General features: G+C 38.0%; 1 protein-coding gene across 18 annotated transcripts in view; it reads right to left on the bottom strand.

Moving 5' to 3' along the window:
• The window catches only part of LRCH3 (leucine rich repeats and calponin homology domain containing 3), a 59,227-nt gene that overhangs the window by 26,716 nt on the left and 14,853 nt on the right, over nucleotides 1-17,658 (bottom strand). For all 18 annotated transcript variants that reach the window (XM_019007790.1, XM_019007788.1, XM_019007789.1 and 15 more), the window contains exons 2-7: nucleotides 7,818-7,962; nucleotides 6,603-6,729; nucleotides 5,958-6,063; nucleotides 5,642-5,778; nucleotides 4,587-4,696; nucleotides 448-541 (exon numbers count right to left, since the gene is read on the bottom strand). In XM_019007790.1, coding sequence (XP_018863335.1) covers nucleotides 448-541; nucleotides 4,587-4,696; nucleotides 5,642-5,778; nucleotides 5,958-6,063; nucleotides 6,603-6,729; nucleotides 7,818-7,962 — 719 coding nt within the window. The remainder of the gene's footprint in view (nucleotides 1-447; nucleotides 542-4,586; nucleotides 4,697-5,641; nucleotides 5,779-5,957; nucleotides 6,064-6,602; nucleotides 6,730-7,817; nucleotides 7,963-17,658) is intronic.

The following is a 17,658-nucleotide window of genomic DNA, read 5'->3' as shown; positions in this document are numbered from 1 at the left end:
AATGGCAAACAGATTTTAACATTTTAAACAAAGAAGACAAAATTTCCAGCTGATTTCCAAAGCTGAATTTTCATGTTCACATTTATTTTATGGAATCAACTTTTCATGAATAATTACTGTTGACTCAGCATTGTAATATGGTACCATTACAAAGTTTTTAAAATGAGGAACCCTATTCTTCTCATTTTCTATGCTCCAGTAAATTAATCTCTCATTTTTATAAATAATCTCTCTGTTTTATAATTTTTTGTTAATACTTCCAACTTGGGGTCTGTCCCATATAAAAGTAACCTTGTTTTTTCTCCAATAAAACAAGTAATACTGGCTCAAGGCAACCTGCACACCAGCACATGCATGTTACCTATGTAATGTGCTTCCAGATGCATACATTTAGTTCTCTTTCCTGTACAATACTGCAATCAACAAAACTAAAGCTGCAACACTTACTTCATTCCCTGACCACCTTTTGTCTCCGCTGTCCACGCTATTGAAGCCAGAATCGAGTGCTCCATACGGACGACTGGAATAGAGTTCCTCGTGGCTGTCAAACACACAGTTTCAGTTACTGTGATAGAAACACCACCAAAAGATTCTCAGCTATTACAGAACAAAAGCAGAATAAGCCACCAAGCACACTTGCAGCGTGTTGAGCATGTCTGAAAACCTGACACTGCACTTGCTACAATAGAGCAGGAGGCATATGCTGACAGCTCACCAGCCTTGTCACTCAGCTGTCACCTGCCACTGGCCTTCACAGCTAAGCTGATTCAAAGGATAGATCCACTCTTCAAACATTTCCCTAAGAGAAATTATGACAAAGCAAACTGGAAAGTGGTCTCGTGTTTCTCTGTTTAGCAAATCAAACTTTCATTTTCTACTACTCACATGTTTCGGTTGAAAAACACCGTCAAACAAACTTTTACATAAATAAGCATAAATGTATAAAAAACATGAAAAATAAAGAATATACCACTTCTACTCAAAACTATGCAGCATGTATTACATCAATGTCTTCTGTGTCATAATTACATAAGAAACTGCAGTAAGCTGAACAGTATTTCAGATAATATAATAACTGTAGAAGTACAGTTTTCATTTAGAGAGCTTTGTCAATGACATGTCTAGACAAAGGCATTAGACATGCGCCCAGTGTTACAACACATATAACCAAACAGACATACAGTTCTTTAAATTTCTAGGCTTAGAAACTACGTAATTCAGCAGTACAGCCATCACAGATGTCAACTCTGGCAACTGCTGCAGATAGCTACAGTAAAAGAGACAATGGGACTTGTCTGATCCACTGCAGATGGCATTTCACAATGGCTCAACTGTCCTACTGGTACTCGATGCCCCAGGGAGAACTGCAGCAGTAATTACTACATAATGCACAAGGAAGAATGAATTTCAGAAAGCTAATTGCTTCACCCCATCGTAACTAAATTGCAGGTCATTTTCTCACTGACATTGCTCTCAAGTTGCTGGTCTCTCTGAAATTCCACTTTCAGGAAACACTTATTTTCAAATTATTACTATTATTACTATTATTATCATCATCACAGAAAACTGACAGACTACTATCAAGTCTATTTTAGTTTTCAGGTAGACATGAAATAGCAAAGTACCAGGAGGGATGGAGGCTACAGATGAGAAACATTAAGCTGTGCATCTGTTTCTATGCAGACATAGACTAAAAGACAAGCTCTTGCATCTGCATGGAGTTTTGATTAACTCAGAGAAGTTCCACTTTTACAGCCCTGTATTTGAACAGAAAGATCATCTGCATAATAAACCTCCCTTGTTCTGGGTGGGAAGAAAAAACAACGACCATGAAGTCACCCAATGTAGTTAAAGAAAGTTACTAATTTGAGTAACTGGCAGCAGAACTATAATTTTACTTAAAGTTCATAGAACTTACATATATTTTTAAAACATGGGTCAAAGAAATATCGATTTGCAGTATAATTCTATTTTAAATTAATCAATATTTTCAGCATCTCCTGAACAACCTGTTGTAAATTGAACAATTACTGCAAATTAAGGAGCTCAAAAATGAGGAAGTGTTTTGATACAAATTTTCTTTTAGCCTCCCTTTTCAATTGGAGAATTTGAAAAGCTTTACATCTAACAGTAAAATTAGCTGGAAGCTCAAAAATATGTAAACACTGTGCCCAGGACTTCTCCTTTTTACTGAGAAAGTTGCTTTCTGTCTTCCTGACTCTCACAACTAAACCCACCTATCCAATGCTACACACTTTACACATTTATAATCATACAGCAGCCATCCTAAAATCAGCTAAGATTAAGATTTTTATTCCTCCCTGACCAACAAGCCACAAGGAACAACCATTAGGAATTTGGACAGATCATAGCATTTTGGGGCAACTACAGCTTATAGGAAGCTGTGTAAGGCATGAAATCAAAGGATGAGAAGCCAAATGCCTGCTAAAACCAACAATGAAAGACAATACTTGCTGCCATTTCCAAGTCACACTAAAAGTTACATCTTTACCTCCTGTAAGCCAGAACAGTTGCCCAAGTCCCAGAATATTCACTACAATGGTTCACCTGTGAGTACTTGGTATTTTAAAGCTTCAAGTTCCAGACCATGCCAGTCTGCCAACAACTGCTACACAGCTTCCACAGATCTGCCTCCTCTCAATCTCATCCTCTCCAGCACCAACCTGAGATGCTCTGAGTTTCACTGTTGCAAATGAGATGGGCTTGTTGCAGCTGAACAGACTTGCAGCAAGATAAATTTCACATAACTTATGCTTAGCAAAGGACTGAAACATACGGTTTCTGGTTAAACAGTTTGATATAAACTGACAAGGCTAAAACAGTCAATTAGGTGTGCTAGAACCTCCAACCCACACTTACTGCCATGATATTTCAGAGTATCTTGTTTTATTAGAAGTATCAATAGCCTTGCTATTAAAAATGTTTGATCAAGAGTGAACTGACAGCATAACACAAACTAACTTAAACTTTAAGAGTCTCTACTACTTAAGACTCTCAACCTGCATTACACCAAGCTGATCAGATAAACCAGCAACGAAGTCTACGTGCACTGACAGGTACCTTAGTTCTATTGGTCACCTTTTAAGATTACAAACACAAAGGATTTTATTTCTTTCATCCCAAATTACATAAAAATATATTTGGGAATTCTCTCTTCCACTGGGTCACTCTACAATTTTCTCCTAATACGTGCTCTGCTTAATACACAGTTCTTTCATACGTACATGAAGATGGAAGGAATCACCTGCAACATTAAACACCCTAAACAGCACAGTAACAACAAATAATTCTATCACCAACTCTTATCTTCTCTTGGGTACAGAAATACAGCTACAGAAAAGCCAGCTGAAGCTCATTTCATACTGCTTAGTCTGGTAAAAATTCTAAACAAAGCATCCTCAACTAGTTCCTTCATCCTTCTGCCCTTATTTTTACACTTACAATTCCAAGCTATGATTAAAATATATTAATTCTTCTCATTTCATGAAAGCAATTTATGAAAATTTCCAGAGCAATATACAACTACAGACAACAATCAGTAAAAGCATACAGCTTGATTTTGAATTTCTCTTAAAAATTAACAAACTATGTTAGAGCTAAACAGATCATGACATTTTCTCATTTAGGGCCTTTTCCCTCCAGAAAAAGGACAGTTATCTTCAGTATTATGCAGAAACCATCTGCACCACCTTGTACTGGAAATCGATTAACCCTTGACATGCTCATATGTTGACCTCATCTAGAACAGTAATTTATGACATTCAGTGCTGATGAGGAACCACTCTGTCAGTCCCTCATGCAAATTCTTCTTTCATAAATCTGACTCATGATGATTTATTGTGCAGCCCCCTGATTTGTGTTCTGTTGCTGCTAAGGCAGCAGTTCATACTTCAGCATCTTACTCCTCCACATGTTATTACTACCTTCCAAGATGACTGAAGTAATTTTTATATATATTCAGTTTCATACTTCACTGACTCCTGTACCATGTAACAGAAATAAATCTTAACTCCTGCTTTTTGCTAGACATCTTAATTGAATAGCTGATATGGCTGACTGTTCCAATATTTGTGTTACAATGCCAAGCAGCAGTGCCAAGTGAAAGCTTGCCAAAAATAACAGTTTACTAACAGGGTGAAGATCAGCATTTACACCTGCAGTTTGAGCACAGCCATTGTAAAATTCTGTACAAAAGGTTAAAAATCACAGCTGGGATATGATTCAGTAAGTCTGTGGAAAATTTTAAGATCATGTAAACTAAACCCACAGGTTAACAACATGGGAGCATGCCCCCTGTATTGTTTATTATTACTCTCTTTTCACTGCATATCAGCTCTGACACTGCCTTTCACATCACACTGCCCAGGTCATCTCCTGAACCACTTCTCACACACTGGTACCGTGCTATAATGCATCATGAAATACCATAAATAATATTTTCAAAGCCACCTCAATGCACTTGCCAAAGAACAATCCTTGACTCTTTTTTTAATAAACTCAGGGTGGACAGACAAAATTTTCCTGAATTCTATTAAAACTGGGAATGTGGCTTGTGCAAAACTTACCATGATCCAAATCCCATGGGTCTCCTATCATAATCAGGCAAGTCTGGAGCTATCTTGCATGCTTCTATGTTCAGGTATTTAAATATATGAATTTTTCCTTTTATACATATCTGAAAAAAAAAACCAAAAAAAACTATGATTTGACAGTGCATTTTCAAAGTCCACTACAGACATTCAAGATGCAGTTGAGAATAATAATACATGAACACATTTACATCAATCAATGTATGTTTTATTCCAAGCTCACTGCATTTTAGAGGAACAGCTATAGTGGAGTATCATGGGATGCCTGTAATAGACAAATGGAAGCTGTCTTCCAAGTACATCTGGTCTGCAGGCAACTCTGTAAGCTGGATGCTGAAATTTCATCATGCAAACAAGACACAAGCATTTACAAGTACTAGAATTTATACCCTTGGCATCAGAACAGATGCATCCCACCCTTACCCAGATTTGAATGGCAGTGGCAGACTGCCAAAGCCAGCTCAAATTTATAGTCAATGAAGGCAGTAACAGCTGTCTCTGCTTTCACAAGGAAAGCAAAACCCCACTGAAACTGCAAGTTTCATCAAGTGCCCCTCTTGACTCTGAGGCAGCAGCTCACAGTAGAACCTGTAATACTCAGAAGCTCATATATCCACATTGAAAATCAAATCAGTCACTAAAAATATTGCAGTTTCTAGCTCAAAGGCCAATTTAAGTACTCTGCTGCAAAGTGGACCAGCAACCTGCATCACTGAAGCCTCAGTCAAAATTTTGACATTTGAGTGGCAGAAAATCAAGTCTTGCCTAACAAAGCTTCCTCTCTCCTATGCTGAAAGCAGAAATATTCAAGCCAACATTAACAGAATTCTTTTAATACTCCACACCAGAAACTATGAATACAGTAAAGGGATTTTTCAAGCTGTGCTGCATATTTAACACTTACAGACAACAGAATTTATTTAAAGTTCTCTTGTTTTAAATAACAAATACGTAATATAATCCTTCAATTTATGACTTAGTTCTGCCCTTGCTAGCTGAACTAGTTTTCTGATTTTGTAGCTGCAGTATACCTGTGCAGGGGGGGACTGGAGAGGGTTGTTTTCTAACATGATGGTTTGAAGATGTCTGAGGTTCCTATAACAAACTGGTATTGTTGTTATTTTATTGCAGGAGAAATCTAATCGAATCAAAGGCAGCTCAGCAAGCTCTGGAGATAGAAAACAAAGATACAATTCAGAAGGTTAAAAGAGTGTGAGAAAAAACAAAAGTATAAAAATATGTGTTTCACAAAACAACTAGCTGCTTTCAGCTCTCAGAGGAAAAAAAAGGAATGAAAATAGAGAAGTTTGAAGTTTCTGCTGTTATAACTGACAGCCGTTTTCTCACCTTCAGGTAAACGCACCAAATTATTTCTTCTGACATTTAGGTCTCGCAAGGATTCCAAATTGCCAATCTGTGGAGGTATTGTCTGTATTTCATTACAGCTCACATCCTACAAAGAAGAGCAAAGAATGAGTTACCACCGTCTGAGTGCCTGTTAATTAAAATATGCAGCTCTGTTTAGGGAGTGAAAGAAAAAGGCAGCTACTTCTCTAACACCTCAGATCCATATACTCATTCAATCTCACTGCTGATATAAAGCATTGTTCTCATTTAAACACAAGGGGAAATAAAACCTTTAAAAGATTAAGCACTCAGATTTATAGAAATTTATTTCAAGTTACTCCACAGTATTTCAGACAGCTAATCTTGCTATATAAAAGCTTTCTGCCAGAAACAAACATATCAAGAACTCAAATTTCACCAGGCCTTCCTTTCTAGAATAGAGAAGGCATTTAAATTGACATGGATCATTTGCTCTCCAGTGCATCTTTCCCTCACATAAAAGTCTTTTAAAATCTGAGTATTTGAAACTCTTTTCTAACACCTTTATACAATACCAAACACAGTTAGAGAGACACTGTGGCAGAAAGAGATCATCCTTAGGCCAAGAGCAGAATAATAATAATTGGAAATCAAGTGTATACTCACAAGCTCTGTCAGCTGTCTGAGCTGTCCAATTTCTTCAGGTATTGAAACCAACTTATTATTACTTGCTATCAAAACTTTTAGTGGTAGACTACAGAGGTGTACTGGCAATGTTGAAAGCTGGTTTCGACTTTTGGACAGAAAGAAAACAAAATAATCAGAAGTCTAGTGAGAAATATTCATACAATGAAAGACACATACAAAAAGCACACTATTTAGATGATCAAATCAGTTTTCATGCAATTATTACAAAAGTAGCTCTATGAGGCTGTTCTTCATTACTTGCTTTATCTAGTCATGTGTGAACAAACTCTGAATATCAAGTATCAAGGCTGATCAGAGGCTTCTGAACTCAGTGTGGAGGAATGTGATGTTTTTGTGCCCTTTCAGGTGCCTCTGATAAGTGGCCATGCTCTGTCACAAAGGAGTATGTTTGGATCGAGTGTAAAAGCTTTCCTCATGGGTAGCACTACAGGTCAGCAAACATGAAATGCCACAGAGAAAGTCGTGAGACACTGAATATTTAAAGTGTATTTCTCGTTAAGGATATTAATGGTACTGTACCTACTAGAGATATACATCACTAGAAAATCCATATCTGATTCACAACCTATTTGTACAATTTTCACATCAATAGAACAGAAAATAAATATACTTTTGTCAATTTAGTGTGCTTATAACAGCAGAAAGAAATAGCCTGAGAGTTTTGAATTAGTATCTCTGCCAATTTCTCAAGAGAAACTTTCCACATCTACTAAAGGAGTCTCTACAAATGGAAGATGCTGTACACATTTGGATTTCATCAAGAGGCCAAGTTGCAGCAATTTGCTTGTAATGCTGGCAGAGAAGTTTTAATGCTTGAGAAAGCTCTTCCAAAGCCACCAGTGCAGTGAAGGTAAAGGGATAGTGCATAAGCCTTATTCAGCTGCTGATAACTGCTTTGCAAAGACTATGCATAAGCTCTACCACGATATTTCACATGGAAACTACTAGAATTTATTCCTTCAAGCTGGAATTAGCTTTTTTTCTTCATACACCTCTTCTACAAGCTGCTGCTTAATCCTCATATTCCCTGATCCACCTAAGTGGGTAAGACTGGTTCAGGTTGCTTTAATCAAATTATATACAACATAACAAGTTAGCATTACTTATGGATGCGCTAAAATGTATAAACCTAGACTACTCATGCTAAAGAAAAATTTGTAAGACAACTTTTACCTGATATTTAGAAATGTTAAAGACTGTAAGTTCAAAACAGCCTCTGGGATATAACGAATGCAGTTCTGGTACAGATTAAGAGTCTCAAGGGAGACAAAGTGACAGGCTTCTGCTGGAAGCTCCGACAGTCTGTTCCGTGACAAGTCTGAAGGGAGGGAAAAAAAGAAAAACTCAGTAAAGCTGCCTTAGAACTTTGACTAAGTTCCTTGCTTGGCAAGGTTGTTTTGGTTAAAGAAGTTTAACCAAAATACCTACCAAATGTTTATACTTGAAGAATCAATATTTTTCCTTGGACAGTTCAAATTACTAGTCTATGGGCACAAAATATCCATGAGCATTACCCTCCTTCACAAGCTGCACGGTGATAAATAATGCTTGCAAAGGGTTCTTTTTTCCTTAAAGATCAAGGAAAACCGCTGCTTATAAATGCCAAAGGGCAGTTCCCACAGACACACACCTACATTCCCCACTTCCTGACACTCCCAGCTTTGGGCTCTGATAGAAGCATTACCCAACCTCCAGCTATGACAAAAGCTCAGTACAGCAGGGACTATGCTGGATATAAAGTTCAGCAGGGTGCACACAGGTAAGAAAGCATGAAAGTAATGGAAACTTCTAATCCACCAAGACAAAAAGCTCATGGGGAACATAACAAAACCCCTTGTCTGTTCACCAATAAATTTTTTAAAAAAAGAAATAAACTAAAAATTGCACTCCCCCATACACAAACACGAAGTGCTTCTTTCCAGCCGGTATCAGGCTCAAACATGACCTCAGCTTCAACTTGTCTAAACTTGATTTTGAAAAAAACAACACTTTAAATGAATATTTCCGATGGCTCTAATAGTGGGAGTTAAAACAACAAAATTATAGAAGTCAGCAATAAGTTTGCATTGCATATCTCGAATAGTTTTATTATATTATGATAGAAAGCAGTTTGATATCTTAGCCCTACTTTTCTACTTTTTGTGACAAAGAAAACATTTTTCCCTTTTTTTCCCTTTTCTTCCAATAGTGAAGAAAAACCTGCACTTACAGATTGCTAAAGACAGATTCTATAAACATTCTGATCTTACCATTTGCTAATCCAGATAAAACATCAGATAAATGCATCAGTGCAAAGAAAGATCATTGTGATGGATCCTGCTTCCTGCTACTGCCAAAGCAGAATTTTCCTACCTCTACAGCTTGTCCTGGGTGCTTTGCACTGCCAGTGTGTGAGAGAGGCTGATCAGAAACATAGTGGTTTTCTGATCACCTCTCCCACAAACCCTATGCCAGAACCAGGGAAAAATGCTGGTGCAGGCAGAAGACTCCCTATTTTGGTGGCAGAGAATATTCTTGGCATTTTAAAGTACTCACTGAACTCCAGCTTAAGAGGAAGCAGCAAATTAATTGGACTGATCAGAACCTGCTTAAGAATCTAGAGGTAACAAAGGAGTCAATAAAGTAATTGCATATATCCTGCAGAACACAGCATACTCTTCCAAGAATTTAAGCAGTGAATATTTATTCTGCACTAGCTATCTCCCAGAGTGTTCTGGCATGTCCTAAGGTCCCTATTGCTCTACTCCCATAGTTTAATTCTAATTAATGATTTAGTGAAAACGACAGCCACTCCAGCCCTCCCCTCCAAGCTGTAGAGCTGCAGCAGATTTAAAGCTGAGTTTTAGCGCTGTGCTACAATGTGGTGTCCAAAATTGCAACATGCCTACTGGGAGCTCTGTGTGCCAACATTGTTGTAGAATGTAACAGGAGAAGAGAGGTTTCAATCATACTGTCCCAACATAAACCATCCTGAAACATTGCTACCAAGTGCAGCTAACCATATTGGAATTATCTGCCATCCACACAACTTGCTAAGAGGTTTCACAATACAACTGGATGTGCAAGAAAGAGAGAAGAATGCAAATTATTTCAGAGAAGACAAGAAACAAGCAAGAGTAGTTTAGAAAAAATACTTATTTCCCACATTGATTGGATGTTTAACCACCTATTTAAAGAATTATTAAAACACTGGTTTATGTTTATGGTGTAAACTTTTCTGAATTCCACCACTTCTCTCACAACATACGAGCACCCCTCAGCTCACAGCTTTATCCCTCCTTCACACAGCTGTGCTGGCAAAGGCAGTTTGAATTCCACCCATTTTACCAGAGAAACGGGCTTCCCAAGTAGTGAGACCTATTTTCTGGCAGAAAAGTGACAAAAAGTTTCTTTCTACTCTGTTTTAGAAAGGGTTTAACTACAAATATGAGAATTCTCATTTGCTTTTTGTTTCACTTTACCTTACCAAAGAACATTCAAAATCTATTTTTTACACATTGTGCTGACCATAAGGCATGAATCAGTCAAGAACTTCACATATTCTGAACCATGATTTAGTACTGCTACAGAAATAACTCCCTGCAAAAATAACACTAGGTATGAAGAAATGAAAATACACTTTTTTAAGCAACAAATGAGCTCAGAGTGTGATAGAAGAAAGAGACACCAAAGCTGGTTAGCACCAATGAATAGGTTTTTCCACACTTCTCTCACTCTACAGTGATTTTAAAAACTTGGCATTCTTTTTTAAAAATAGACATTCAATGGAAAACAGATTAAATCAGCTGAATTTTGATGTGGCAGTATAGTCTCTTAAATAATTCAAAATGGGTCTATCCAGTTACAAGTTTGGTTAATACATTTAAAGCATTTTTACTCATGATGGCCACGAGAATGCTGTCTTATACACAGCATCTGTGATTTCATGTGCCCAAACAGGGACCCAAGAGGGAGGGTCAGCCAGGACCATAAAAACAGGCAAGCACTAGGAAAAGAACAACTAAGCGAAAACAAGAGTTGAGAATTGAGTTGAGAATTAAACAGAAGCAAGATATGACAAAATACAGTGTGAACTCAGAATCTGCAAATTGAAGAACTGCTTTTGGTTATTTGCAATCCCTGCCTTGTCGCCCCCCCCACCCCAAACTTTCAATAAGTACTTAAATTTCCCAAAGTCCAGAACACTGCATCCCTAAGATTCACTGACATTTTAAAATTTTGTTCAGTTTCTCCAGAATCCTCCCCATGCCAGAAAAGTAGACCTTAAATGTGACTAGAAATAGGGCAGAATACAGCAGTCACTGCATGAAACAATTCAGCAATTCCATCCTCTCTCCCATCATCTTCCTCAAAAACACCTGAATGAGAGGCACAGCTATAACAAAATCAGAAGATAAGGAAAACATTCCACTGAGTGGTTATTCACATATTTGTTGCCCAGCAGCACAGCACTAGCTGGTGTTTTTTCAAAAGAGAAAGTGGAAGTGAGGTAAAGGAAAAAACTAAGGTATTTTATTTAAACTACCAATTAATACCCTGATTTAATTAAGACTTATTTTATTCAATTAAGACTTGTTTTGGTCATTTTTCTGCTAATGTGTGCATGAAAGAACTTTAAGAACCAGAAAATAGAAAGGTATTACAGTACAAATTATTGTGTAAACTAAATTCTCTGTGAAGATTTCTATTTCTCAGAGAAAATAACAGATGCTGTAGTGAGATATTATTTAAATTTTCATATTTTTCAACAAGAAGTAATTGAGGCAATACAGGTTTTTTTAACATGTAGGTGCACACCCTTGCTGCTTCTCATATCTTAAACTGCAAAAAACAAATTACTACTTCCCCCCTTAAAAGCACAAATACCGAATTTAATTATCAATAATCATATGAATGAAATACAGCTGTTATAATTTGAACTAGGATTACATTTTGTGTCCACCTTTCATGGTTAAAATCACTGTCATCTGAAATATTTTTTTAAAAAAAAGGCTCTCCTAGTTTACTAAAAATGGATGTGTTTCCTTGAAGGAAAGATCATGTGGAATTTTGGCAAAGGGGAAGCATTCTTTGGAACTAAGCTCTTTGTGAAAGATAAAAAAGCCAACAGTACAGATATAAAATGAAATCTCAGAACAGAGTCAGATCACTAACCTTTTCCATCTTAATTGGTGTTCTGTGGAGAAAGCCAGCAAATCCAATGTTAAATGTGACTAGAGATATACTATGCTTTAAATTCCATCATTTAGCATTAAATGCAAACTCCTCCTGTTCAAAGAAGAATGTTCCTCTAACATAAAACATTAGCAGGGCTCTGTTCACACATTTTTAACTTCAGCTGTAACACAAATCTTGTCTCCAGAGGATAATCAGTGGATGCATGAAGATGCAGTGTGCAAGGTATGGGGTACACAGTGTTGCTGGCACTCACACCAGCTGGGTGGTGGTGAATTCCAATTCACCACGAGATGCTAATGGGATCAGTCCACTAATCCTGTTGTGATGGGAATAGGGGCTTCTGCTCTCATTCCCATTAACTATGACAAAAGCAGACAGCTCTAGACCTGGGCTTTGATACAAAATTTTGTTGATAAAAATCTACATTTTATCATCAGAGATCTGCAAGTGTTCCCCACACATGCAGAATTTTAGTTTTTTTTAATGTTAAACCAACAAAACCCAGATTTTGGCTGCCTATTTAAAACCAAATGCCTGCAACCACCACAACACCTGTTGGCAACACTGGTGTAGCCAGAGAGATTGTGACACTGTCAGCTGTGGGCTCCCACCCATGATGTAGACAGCTCCAAAACAACCCCTTTGCAGCTGTGTGATGTCAGCCATGAACTTGCTGCAGTGATGCAACAACCTTGGTATCCGTGAATTAATCTGAATCCCAATGGTGACACTGATGGCTATAGACTGCTCTCAGCTAGAATGACTTCATTTGTATTGCAAGTAAATGTTCTATTTTCCCAAAAACTATATGTTGTAGCTTGAAAACACATTCATGGTTTTCCTTTAATAACAGACAAATCTAAGACATATGAGCTGGCAGAGGAAAATGTATTTTTTTATGAATAATTAAAGAAGCTAATCAATGACCAGGAGGCTGACAGCCAATATAGTGACAGAAGGCAAAAGGCAGCACGAACTGCTTTAGGAGGAGAAGGTACAGCTGTTTAAGAAAAAATACCAGAATCTGGAAATCTGTAAACAGCCTTATTTTTTTTTTTCCACATACACAACTTAAAGACCAGAAGCCAACTCCACAGTTTCACACTGATAACAACAAAAACACCATTGAACCTAAGAATATCCTTGAATTGGGTGATGTAGTCTCAATGATATGAAAGCAGCTCACTAGAACAGCTCATTTACAGCTACTGCTCCCTGGAAAGTGACTGCTTAGGTTCGGCCCAGATTATGTCACTAAAACAATCTTTTGATGAACCTGATGCCATCTGATTGCTGAATTCTGACTTTTAGAATCAAGTCTATTAGAACAACATTTCCAAATGGATTTGAGGCACATTATTATACAAACCTCAGCTCCACCTTTAGTCTGTCACTCATTCTATTACCTAAATAAATGCATGCATATTTATCCTGGTTTTATGAATTGGTTTTTTTCACTTCTCAAACACTTGATAACCTAAGAGCAACGATCCTTATGATACTGCTGACTTTTAGGAAACAGTCCCATAGAGCTAAGAGAAAACGAATATAATGAAAGCATAGCCCCAGACAGATGAATTACTGGTATTATGGTAGTGACTTATCTTAACAAGGAAACCAGAAATCATCGTAAGATAATACCTCTGTGATATACTTCTGATGCTGTTGGTCCCTGTACTCAGTTACTGGGAATGCTTTTCTTCCTAAATACTGAAAATGCTGGCATCCTTTGAGCTCCATTTCACACCTGTAGGATTTCCTGACACAGGAGGGATGACTTTACCTCTTCCTGCCTGCTGTGATACAGGACTACCACTTCTGCCATACCCCAATTTAAAACAAACCTCAAAAATGTCATCTCCTGACTCACCTTCTACCTGCCAGCCCTGTCAAACCTGAACTTTTCCCAATTATTTTCCCAGGCATCAAGATACCATTTTTAAACTATTAAGGTGGCAATTACTGTACCAAAACACATTTGTTCCTTCTGTGTTTTCCCCAGGTAAACTGCCAATCACAGCCGCACTGCCCAAGGCAGAATACCCACAGAACAGATTTAATGAAGATTCTTTTCAACATGATTATTTTTATAGCCCTGTAATGAAATACAGAATTTCCAGTTTCAATTTCCAGCATTTCACGAGGGAAGATTAGGTTCAGACGTGATCCATCCTGGATACACTTATCACATTTCAATTTTCAGCAGATCCATGCTTGATATGCATGATCACATTCCTACTCAGCAGCAGCACCAGCAGCATTAAACTGCACTTTAACTATTTCCATCAACTAACAGTTTGTAACCAAGAATCTCCAACCTGCTGGTTTTGGCACTATGCCCAGGCTGTGATTTCTGCAGTTCCAGAAAACAAGGCAAAGGTTTCTTCCAAATGTTGATTTGGTGGTGCTACATCTGGAATGCAGAGTGACCACCAAAACTTATTCCACCAACCTGAGAATTCACTGCATGACATGCAACACGAATGGAAGATTACACATCACACTGAAATGGGCCCTCTGGATTTCCTGCCTTGAGTGCTGAAGACAAGGGTTTGTAGCTTTTAACCAAGGTTGCTAAACTGTCCTTTATAAAACCTGCTTCAAATCACTGCCAAATCATTGTCAATTTTCACATGTGTGAATCAAGGTTTCACAGATGCTATTTCCTCTGGCTACGTTTTTATTTTGGAACATTCAATACAAATAACAAAGCTTCTTGCCAAAGCTTTTAAAAAACAAGAAAAACCCTCACTTCTCTGAAGAGCTCCCCCAAATCCCTTGCTTGAAGCAATTTTAATGAAGAGAGAACTACGGCCAAATCCTTTACCTTTTCTTTTCCTTCAGCACCCAGATTACCAGATGAAACCTGGTTGGCTTTTTTATTTTCTAACGCAGGAGAATCTTAAGAACAGTCACACACAGGAAATTTGTAGAATCTGGCTTCCAAGTTACTTAACTACACTAGGGTATTTTGGCAACCCTTTTATGTTAAAACACATCACATTAAACCAAAAAAAATTAAACAAGTACAACTCTCTTACCTAGCCTAGTCTCTGCAACATTCACCATTTGCTCTTAAGACTAGAAAAATCTATATACAAAGATCTGTAAGAACTTTCATTATACTAAATAAGAAAACTCAATCAGACCTGGGATCAAAGAGGAAAAAAGATTATAAACACCACTCCCACTCCAACACCAACTCCCTTTTTTCTTTCCACATAATTTTAATGCATATTTGCTGTAGTTTAGCTTTCTCTTTTACACATAAATGAAAACCTCACAGGTGTCACTGTAAAAAACACTGACTAAATACACGCACATATTTTACAATCCTGCCCTTAATGTAAGCTGCTGTATGACCACTGACAAGAAAGCACATTTCCAAGGAAAGCATGATGTCTCGCTGGAGCAGAACCATCTGAATACTGCAAGGAGAGGATAAACATTCTAACAAGAGTAACAACCTAGAATACAATGCCACTTCCTCTGCAAAATTATTTCATTTTCCTTTTGCAAGGAATGTTTGTTTATTGAAAACAAAAAACAGACAGTGATAACTACAGAACACCATTACATAGTTGTTCTTGTGTGGTTACTGGAGAGCAGGCAAGCATGACAAGCTCCAGGCTCTGCACAGAACTGAAAACTCTTCATATTCCAAATCCAGTTGCTTTTTCTCTAGTGGGCTCTAGAGCAGAAAAATCTGTAGCCTGAATGGATCAAGCTGTTATGTCAACTTTTACTTATTCATTATTAAATGCAGACCCTAGCTTCAAGTCAGCCACTGGAACCCAGGGAGCAACTCCTCACAGGCTGTGTTACCTCCTCTCCCTAGCATCAGCACTCCCGACTGTGCAGCCACACTGCCAGCTGGGTCTCATGACTGAGAACAAATCCTGAATAAAACCAAAGCCACAAAGTTTTCAGCCCTTCTGAGGCATGATCCAGCTCCCACTGCAGTTGAGTAATCTCTAACATCAACACAATGGAGAGGACGAGAATGTGGCTTTACGAGTATCAAACAGTAAGACCAGGACCTGTGGCACTAGCTAGGATTTGGACTAACTGGTTAGTAACAACCATGAAACTGCTTTTATTTTTTGTTGTTCCATAACTCACAAACCCTTCTAATAAGGTCTGTCTTCTAACAGGTCTTTTCAGAGTAGCAAATACAGGACTGTGATCAGGGATTTATTCCCAAGTTTTGCTCATTATGGTACATACCTCAGTACACACCATGGTGTCTTAAGGATGGCACACAGTGGAACAAAGCAAACAGAGTGAGATGAAACCACTATTAAGATGAGCAGGGCGAGATTTTCAGTAGCTTTAAAAAAGGGAGGCAGAAGGAAGTCAGGTGACCTGCCAGCTGGGCCTTATGACTGGCCAGTAAACAACAGGACAGATTACAGACTGAATACAAACTGCAACTCATGTACTGCTACAGCAGAGATGATGCAAAGTGGAACTGTTTATCAACGTCTGAAAACAGGAATTAATTCTAACCCCTTCACATGGGGTTTGTGGCTAAAGAAGTTCTTACATGTGCTCTGCTTCCAACTTCCCAGAGAAAACCCCCCCAATCTTCTCTCTTCTAGCAATTTCACTGCCTTTCCCCACTAAACTTGGCACCCAACAAACAACAAAATCACGCCTCTCTTTCAAGTAGCTCTAAAACTTAAAGCCAAACAAACTAAACTAAGGGAAAGCTGGAGAAGCAACATTGCAAAAGATCTACCACTGAGTAAATGAACTGGAGTCTCCATCTCACCAAAAGCTGGTTAAATTGGAGAAGCTCAGTTCCTCAGTGTCCAGCTGCAGCGCAGGCCCCTCTGCTTTTTTTATGCAGAAACACAGACACGGTACTTATCTCCAAGGAAAGCAGCCTTTGGACTATACCTACAAAGCTGGTATGGCAGCACACACCCCTTGACTGATAAAACTGGTTTAAAAGAAGCTGTTTAGGTTTGACCCAAAACGACTCCTTGCTGATTTAAAACTAAAACAACAACAAAAAAGTCAAATCCTAACATGAAGCCCTCATGTCTGGCCTTTTATACAGTGTAACAAGGACAGTTTAATGATATCTGAAAGCTGTGGAGATCCCCACCCTCTGGGATCTGACTTTACTGGTTTAAAATTATCTCTTCTCCTGGGTCCTCCCTAGTGGCCCTTTCCTGTGAGCTACTGATTCTGCAATGCTTGTGTGAGCATTTCCCAATTCACATCAGGCAGAAAAACCGTCAAGTTAGCTCACATGATTTTTGAAGTTGTTTAATCTACTCTTGCAAATTCTGCCTGAAGCTAACTTGGGGAGGACTTACATGAACTGTCTCTCTAGTGTATATACGAGGCCAGTGGCTTCCTTTGGCAGCACCATTTCCTTAAATTATCTGTTATCAGCACTTTGACAAATAAGTTGAAGCCTTGCCTTAACAAAGAGTTGAGAAAAGGAGAAGTAAGAAAACAACTTTTGAAATAAAATCTTTCATCAGGATTTTCTAAGCAGACATTACTTTGAATTGAATTAGATCAAAGTCTTCATTATTTAAGCATTCAATTTTCTTGTAGCATTATGCAACCATCTTGGCTAAAACAAAGGAGACTAAGCTTGTTTTGTGTCTCACTGCAACACAATCATTTAAAATCATTACATGGTTCAGACTTGCTGCTTTGATTCCCAGCATACAAAAAACAAAATTTACCTCTTCTGTATTTCTTCATCATCTATTTTTATCTAAAACATCTGCTTTTCTCAGTTCTCACACTCAGGACCATGAAGAATAAATACCACTATATGGACTTACTCCTCCAAGAACATCAACATATCTCC

Source organism: Parus major, chromosome 9 (assembly GCF_001522545.3).
Source record: "Parus major isolate Abel chromosome 9, Parus_major1.1, whole genome shotgun sequence".
NCBI lineage: Eukaryota > Metazoa > Chordata > Aves > Passeriformes > Paridae > Parus > Parus major.
Note: the sequence above shows the minus strand (reverse complement) of the source record. Positions and strands in the feature narration are given on the sequence as shown.